Source organism: Mytilus galloprovincialis, chromosome 8, assembly GCF_965363235.1.
Source record: "Mytilus galloprovincialis chromosome 8, xbMytGall1.hap1.1, whole genome shotgun sequence".
Lineage (NCBI taxonomy): Eukaryota > Metazoa > Mollusca > Bivalvia > Mytilida > Mytilidae > Mytilus > Mytilus galloprovincialis.
Window position 1 is genome coordinate 47,862,849 of NC_134845.1, and position 8,506 is coordinate 47,871,354.

At 31.2% G+C, this 8,506-nt stretch overlaps 1 protein-coding gene across 1 annotated transcript; it reads left to right on the plus strand.

Annotated features, from left to right (window-relative positions):
- Positions 1 to 1,153: 1,153 nt before the first annotated feature.
- LOC143042081 (torsin-1A-like) lies at positions 1,154 to 7,607 on the plus strand. Its single transcript, XM_076214322.1, has 5 exons — positions 1,154 to 1,411; positions 2,363 to 2,628; positions 5,075 to 5,250; positions 5,866 to 5,993; positions 7,094 to 7,607. Exons 1-5 carry the CDS (start codon positions 1,222 to 1,224, stop codon positions 7,360 to 7,362), a joined length of 1,029 nt encoding a protein of 342 aa, XP_076070437.1. The 5' UTR covers positions 1,154 to 1,221; the 3' UTR covers positions 7,363 to 7,607.
- The last annotated feature ends 899 nt before the right edge of the window (positions 7,608 to 8,506 follow it).

Consider the following 8,506-nt stretch of genomic DNA (forward strand, 5'->3'; position numbering starts at 1 on the left):
AGTCACGATAAACATATGGTAACTCTGTAGTTAATTAATAAAGATACTATTACGTATATTTCTGTATCGGCCTTTTTATTGGTCCTCATCCAGCTGTATAAGCCTTGGCTTCGATTCAGTCCAATACAGCAAGCCTTGGACCAACAAAAAGGCAAATACAGAAATGTTCACTTAATAATATCATAGTATTGCCCATGAACTTTCTATACTAAGGGAACTGCTCACTTATAACGATGTCTATACAAATTATCAAACTGATCTCGGCCGTAGCTGATGTCACGTGACTTGATAGCAAATCATTTCACATTTACGAAGTGTTCTTCAAAACTATTTGTTCAGGTTTAACAAAAAATCGTTTTTATGAAATTTTATACATATTGTCATTGCAAAATGTCGTTTTTTTAAATATTTCTCGGATCGTTTTTTTTTTTAAATACTGATCTTTGAACTTTGAGGTATTTGTCCGTTGAATTTTCAGTATCCGCCATCTTGTTTGATATGGAAACAATTTTACACAACTGGGATGTTCTTTAAAACTATTCGGCTAAGTTTAATAATTCATCATTCTTTCAAAATCTTTTTGTCATCGTAAATGGCTATTAATAATATTCAAATAAACTCATCCTAGATACATTTTTGTACCAGGATTGAAAACCACAACAAATAAGTAATTATATAATATTCAAGCGAATGATAACTTAATTGACATTGAATTCTTTCATAAACAAGAACAAAACATTGGATAAAAAACGATAGTATACTACAATATAAAACAAAACGTAGTAAAACGAGTGTATTGTAGAATATACATAACATATGAAATATACAAATAATAAAGCTTATATTGCAGCATGAATTACACTCCTTAAGTTCAAACTGTGGGGAAAAAAATTGGACAAATAATATCAAGTATATTTTATATCCAAATTGTGTTATTCTTGGAACTCAAATGCAGGAGCTCGTGTTGCCTGAAGAGGTATAATGTTAAAAAGGGACAGCGATAGAAATAACCGACACAAGTGCCGACGATTTCATTGTTGATTATATCCATTCGTCTTTAACATGACCTTTTAAATCTAGTGGTTAAAAATAGAACAAGGCATTTAAAAGAGTAAAAATAACCGTAGATCAATTTTTTGGAAATTTTCAAAACGAAACCACGGTTTTTCCACATTGGCGCTTTAGAAACAGGAAGTTGAAATTTGAAATTGTGCTAGAAGGATGTTTAGAAATAATCAACCTACTCTTCAAAACAACTCTCAAGTATTCCTTGGAAGTGAATGCTTAGTTATAATTCTAACGAGCATAGGGTTTGCAACGTTATTTTTCACTTGTTGGATGCTAAGTATTTCAGTTCACAACATATATAACGAAAATTGCAATGAAAGATGGATTCATTTAGATACGACAGGTAAATGTTTTGATTACCATATATAATTTTTTTTTATAAAGTGTTACCAACATAGAAACACGATCTTTTATAATTTATTCGAATAAAGTTGTTTGTGAAATATCAGTTCGAGAGGATAGCGAGTTTGGCATCATCATGACAAAATATTGTAAAGAAAACATTTGAAGTGACAATTACAATTGTCCTGCCGATTTTCATGTAAAAACTATGTAGATTTATAAAAGATGTAAAATAATCGCTATGTGTATCTCACGAAAATTGTATACCTGAATAAATTTTCAAAATGACACTGGCTTTTAATTTCAATCGTATGTACATTCTTTCTATAACTTTCATTTTTTAATGTATACCAAATTTTTCTTATTATACATTTGTTATATCAATAAATGTGATTGCAAAATAACAAGCGTGTGTTTTTTATTTCACCTAGAAAGATTGTAATATACACACAAACTTGTATCTTTGCATCGAGCGTTCCGTATAATTGTAAGACGAAACACGGGTCTGGCCATGGTGTACAAAATTTTATTTCTGGTACCTTTGACAATGCACAACGTTTTACAGTTTGGCACTTACACTGTTTAACTTTTCTTTGGATTGACTATGCAGATGTTGTGTAAATTAAGTACGCAACTTATTAAAACTGGTTGACATCTACATAAAGTATCGACGTACATATCTTCATGAAATATTTAAACATGAAATCGTTTCTCTTAAAATGCACTATCAATTTTAATGTATACACAAAACAAATTTCTTCAATATTGCTCCTTGCAGGCGATGGGGCTGCAGTCCCCTCTAAATGGAGAAATATACCGTTTTTATCTTTTTACGCACCAAAAGGTCTTGGTGTTGTGATTCCTATTACCTTAAATCCTAGTTTTCTGCACTGAAAACGAACTCAGTTTTACAGAAGATAACCATCTTCTTAATTACAACATTTAATTCCAGAATTAAAGAATGTATTGCATGCCAATGTTTATGGAGAACACATCGCCGTGAAGACAGTTGTGAATCACCTTAATGCTCATTTTATGAATGAAAATCCGTCAAAAGCCTTGGCGTTCTCCTTCCATGGTGGACCAGGAACAGGAAAGACTTTGATCACCAAAATATTAGTGAACCATTTGTACAAAAAAGGCTTTAAAAGTCAGTTTGTTAATATGGTTGTAGCTACTAGAGATTTTCCTCACAAACAGACAACAGGAAATGCTAAGGTGAAGTACAATTCGGTTCTATTTTCCAATCTAATTTAATTGGTGAAATAAGTGATAAGATAGTCATAAGATGAATATAGCATAAACTATATTTCGTTTTAAACTAGTTTTCTTTTTATCAAGTATGACGAAGATAGAAGGTATCAACAAACAGTTTGGATATTGTTCTCCTAAACAAATGAATATCACATCCCAATTTTACGATAATGGTGTTATAAAGCGCATAAATTTAGATATGATCCATATAAACTACTTAATTCTTTGACTAACATTATAATCAAAGGTTGTCAATTTAATACCTTAGTCAAATCTTTAAATTTCGTTTTATTGGTACTTACATTGATTATGTTTAAAAAAATGTTTTTGTGTTTAATATGTTGGATGTGTTCTGATTGCTACTTTATAATGAAATTTGATGTGACTGTCATACAAGTTAAAGGTTTAGCTAGCTATTAAACCAGGTTTAATCTGCCATTTTCTACATCAGAAAATGTCTGTACCTAGTCAGGAATATGACGGTTGTTATCTTTTTGTTTGATGTGTTTGAGCTTTTGATTTTGCCATTTAATTAGGATCATTTGGTTTTGAATTTCCTCGGAGTTCAGTCTTTTTTTAATTGAGAAACCATGATTAATCTAATAGTTATGCTTGGCTTTCTACAAAATAGTAACTGCAGTATTCTTTTGACGTACTTTTATGTTAGTAGGTTGTGTGTCGCGTACTAATTTGTGTAGTTCGGTCAATTGTTATTGGTTATTAGTATGTGTACATTTCTTGTGCTTTCCTCCATTGTCCCAGGTTAGGAAAGAATTTGACACAAGTAATTAATCAAGCAATAATGTTTTACCCTGCCACATTATGTATGTAAATGTCCAAGGTCAGTGACTTGTAATTCAGTGGTGGTCGTTTGATTTACATATCATATTTACTTTCTTTAATATTTCGTACTTCAATCATGCCGATAACTGATTTTCTATTTTGAATTGTTTCATAACTGTGATTTATTCGCTTTTTATAGTTTACTACGCGATATTGGTATTCACAGCGTTGACGGCCACTTGGAAACCTATATGTGTTAACCTCTATGTCATTTTGTCTCCGGTAGAAATGTTCCCATTTGCAATCATACCACGTCATCTGATTATTAGCTCACAAGGGCCAGTAGGGCCCCGTGTGAGCTTATGTCATTACTTGGCGTCCGTCGTCGTCAGTCGTCGTTGTCTGTCGTCGTAAATTATCTCTGCAACTACTGGGCCAAATACCTTCAAATTTAAACTAAATGTTTCTTACGGTATCTGGTTAATAAATTGTATCCGCAGTTTTGATCGATCGACAAAAAATTTAAAGCAAATCTGCTTAGAGAAAATTGTTCAATCGGTCAAGATCTATTAGCCCTGATTTTTTTCAGACGAATCGAACAACCCCATTGGTTGTTTGCTGCCACTAAATTTGTAGTTTTAAGGAATTTTTGCAGTTTTTTGTTATTATCTTGGACATTATTATAGATAGATATTTACTGTTTCCAGCAATGATATTTAACAAAGTAAGATCTAGATAAAAGTTGTATGACCAAAATTGTCAATTGACCCCTGAAAGACAATTTTACAATATTTGTTCATCAAGTTTAAATACATTTAAAAATCTTCTCCTCTGACACTATTGTGACTAATTCTTCTTAACTTTAAATGAATATTCCTTCAATAATCTAGTTTATGAATTGTATCCGATTTTTTTTAACAATCAACAAATATTGCTGCCATGGCTAAAAGTAGAACATCGGGGTCAAATGCAGTTTTTGGCTTATACCTTAGAAACTAAAGCATTTAGATCAAATCTGACATAGGGGGTAAAAATGTCCAAAAGGTCAAAATCAAACAGCCCTCAAATTTTCAGACAAACCGAACAACTCCTTGGGTTACTGTCACTTAATGGGTTATTTTAAGGAAATTTTACAGTTTTGGTTATTATCTTGAATAGTATTGAAGATAAAGATAAACTGTGAACAGCAAAAATCTTCAGGAAAGTAAGATCTACAAAAAACATTTATGACCAAAATTGTCAATTGAACACATGGGAAGTTATTGTCCTTTAAGGACAATTCAACACACGTTGTTTATGATTTTTTTAATTTTCAAAAATCTTCCCAAATGAATCAAGTATAAAATTTGTATTTTATTTCCTTGTACGTCAAGAAACATAGACACTAGTTATATGGATAAAATGAAACATATGGGTCCAATGCATTTATTTGCTTTTGAGGAAAATATGACAGATACAATGAACATTTAAATGACATTTTTAAGCCACTCATAAATATTGAAAAGCGAAAATAATTATTGATGAAAGATTAAAGCAAAAAATAACAGGTGATCGATTCAGACTCTTGAAAGCCTCTTGTTATATTACACCCGTTTGTATCAAGATAAAACGTTTGACTGTTTTGCAGGTAAAACTTAAAAAGTTAATAGAAGACAAAATAAAACGATGTGAGCAATCAATCTTTATATTTGACGAAGCGGATAAACTATCACCTGATCTTTTAAACATATTAAAACCATATCTGGATCACCACGAGCACATTGACAACATCGTTTATAGAAAAGCCATCTTCATTTTCTTGAGGTAATTTATTTTAAACATTTTGCTTAACAGCGAACAATTCAGTTTGATGTTTATGTGTACAGTCAAATCAAAACCATCCAACAGTCTGCAGATAGAGTGAACATAACACTGTGTCTAAACATATCTGAATTTACCACAGAATATAAAATTGAAAATGACTGAAATATTACCAAAATATCTATTGTTCAGATCACAATGTACATGTAGTGAAAAATTTGTTATCTAGAGAATTCCCTTCGGGATTGCATTGGTTTTCTGGAATCTAGAATACACATGATACGTTAATAATGTATATTGTCTGTCCTGATGCACGAGCTCGAGTGGATTCAGCGTCTCAATTGTATAATTATCGTTTTCAATATGCACTGCGTATGTATTTTCTATAGATAGTTTCAACGTTACGATGTCACTAAAAACTTAAGGCTACCAAAGGTTAAACAAAAAAGATGGACACTTTTTGTAAATACTTTTTTGCAAAATAACTGAGACCTCCTTCGGTTTTTCCTTAGATTCGTGGTGCTCATTAGTTTGCGTTTTTATTTTTGATATAGGTTGTGTCTTATAACTTTAATCATTTCAAAACTCAAAGACAATCAATGATTTTTTTTATTTTAGTAACACAGCTGGCCCAATGTTGACCCAACACATGATTGATTTCTGGCGTGATGGCAAGACTCGTGATGAAATTAATTTAAAGGATTTGGAATATATAATTGCTAACTCTGCTGTTAATTCTGCAGGAAGTGAGTAAACTTAATGTGTACAATAAAGAAGGACACATTTGTGTTTTCTGTTGTTTTGCTTCGATTATATACAGGCGCCAATGTTTTTTAAAAACCTGTTGAATTAAACATGAACACTTTATACAGTGAGTTTAACAAAACAAACTAAATACACTAACACGTACACATACATAACTTAATACTTTATGGGGAGGGGTTCAATATGTTTGTGTGCGCTAAAACCTCCCTTGAAAATGGATGAATGGTGTTACAGCACAATATAAAAACAAGAAATAAAGGAATATTTTGAAAAAAAGGTTGATTCACCAGATCCACACACTCACGCAAAACAAACTTAAAGACTCTAAGTACCTTCCATAGAGTACTCACAGTGCAAACCAATACATACTAGTAAAGAATAGTATCAATCAGTACACGTTTGATGGATTAAGTGTAAAGCCAGGCGTCAACACAACTAGAAGATTACATTTATGCTTGTGCAGTTCAAAATTATAACATATCGACAAAATGTAGTACCGATAATATCTATGGCTGCCTGCAGCAATCTTCACTTATGTCTGGATTGAATAACAAAAAAATAATGTACTGATAATCAAGGATATTATGACTAGCTCGTTTTGAATTAAGAATAAGTTTTACAGAATCATTTCTTTACGTTCCATGTAATAATATGGATAATTAGATCTCTAGTACACAGTCAGTACCATATTTGATAAAGTGATATTTAAATACTCATTAAATTAGTTTCTCGAAGTCAATTAGGATTGAATAACAACTGAAGATAACTCAATTTAATCAGTCGTATATATTTTTTGATAAAATCTTATCAGAAGTGGTTCAGTGTGTGTTTTTCTATAGTACTAGCTATAGGTTTATTACAGTAACAAATAAGTAAATGTTAAGCAAAAATATATTAGTTTTCAATTTTAAGACTATTTTTGTTACAGTATTCATCTTTAATTTCGATATAATTAAAACAGTTTAAAAAGTGAATGTTTTCACTTTGATCTGAAATTGGTCACAAATGTATAACTTTGGTTCGTTTAAACTTATACAAGTTGAAAGTAATTCAAAAAATTGAATATTACATTTTCTTTTAGGTGGATATTACAAGAGTGATCTTATATCCCATCATCTTATCACAGCGTTTATTCCATTTCTACCTATTGAAAAAGAGCATGTGGTTCATTGCATTAAGCATCACCTAGTAGCGAAAGGGCATTATGACACTCCGATTAATAAAATTGAAGAAATTGCCCAGCAACTTCACTTTTACCCAAATGAAACAGACAAAGTGTTCTCATCGACAGGTTGCAAGAGGGTAGAAGAGAAAGTTGATTACATAATGGGAGAAAAAGATCAAAGCTGATGTATTCAAAAGTAACACAAAGTGAAACTATGATACATGAATTTTCCATGTTTTTCCTTTCGTTATAGACTTCTACCTACTCGATAGATAGCTTACTAGTAACTTAATAAAGACTTTAAAGTGAAAGGAATATTATCTATTTCTAATCTGTATAGATTCCGTTGGGTGTGTGAACAAAGAGTGTTGTTTGGATAGCAGGAGAGCTTCTCTCTGTTTTTAGAATTAATAAAACTGTTATGTAACATATATCTGTCTTTTGAATACATCTATACATTGAGAAAACAAAAAGTGTCCATAGTACACGGATGTGAACTTCAACTTCATAAAAAAACTACCTCGATTAGACGGGTGGGCAAACGGACGAATGAACGGACGTACGACGGACAAGACCGAAAAACACAATGCCCCTTATGATAAAAATAATATACTCAGTAGCTACAGTTCAACTAAACAGGGAACTAATCAATTCATTAGTTAAAAAAAGGGTTTATAGACTTTCAAAAATTAGAATGAAACAGTTGGCTCAGGGATAGAATAAACGAACTTAAAATAAAAGAACGTAAAAATGATATTTGTTCACAGTTATTGGTCGCTTAGATAAACTGTTAGCATCATCGACTTAAAAATCTGCGCTTTGTACATGTTGTATAAAATTCAAATATACGACACAAATGATCATTTATCCAAGTCAACAAATGACAAATAAAGGTATGTTTAATAAACCGCAAAATTTGTTGTTTCATCCTATCAATGAATTAACCATATGGGTACCAAGTCTGAAATATAACATTTGTGATCCATTCGTTTGATGTGTACGAGGTTTTGATGTTGCCATTTCATTAGTGATTTTCCGTTATGAATTTTCCTATGCGTTCGGTATTTTTTTTATTTTCCTTTTTTTCAATTAATTTCATAAAAATTTAATAAGCAGATCGCTCATTATTAATAACTACTTATGAAATTCTTCAGCCATATTCAATAGAACTTGCCACAAAAGGAACAAGTTTTAAAGGTGTAATACAACCAAAACATAGTATATTACTTCTGGATTAATATGAAAAAAGGGTAAACAAAAAACTCTTATATTTGTCAGTTTTAAGACATTAAAACTCTATACAACACCAATAGTACATTTAAACAAAAT

What these genes read in the sequence shown, in the direction of transcription:
- LOC143042081 (XM_076214322.1), top strand. Translation starts at nt 1,222, where the DNA reads ATGTTTAGAAATAATCAACCTACTCTTCAAAACAACTCTCAAGTATTC. An exon ending in AGACAACAGGAAATGCTAAG is followed by an intron (nt 2,629 to 5,074) that starts GTGAAGTACAAT and finishes ACTGTTTTGCAG; the next exon opens with GTAAAACTTAAAAAGTTAAT. An exon ending in TGCTGTTAATTCTGCAGGAA is followed by an intron (nt 5,994 to 7,093) that starts GTGAGTAAACTT and finishes ATTTTCTTTTAG; the next exon opens with GTGGATATTACAAGAGTGAT.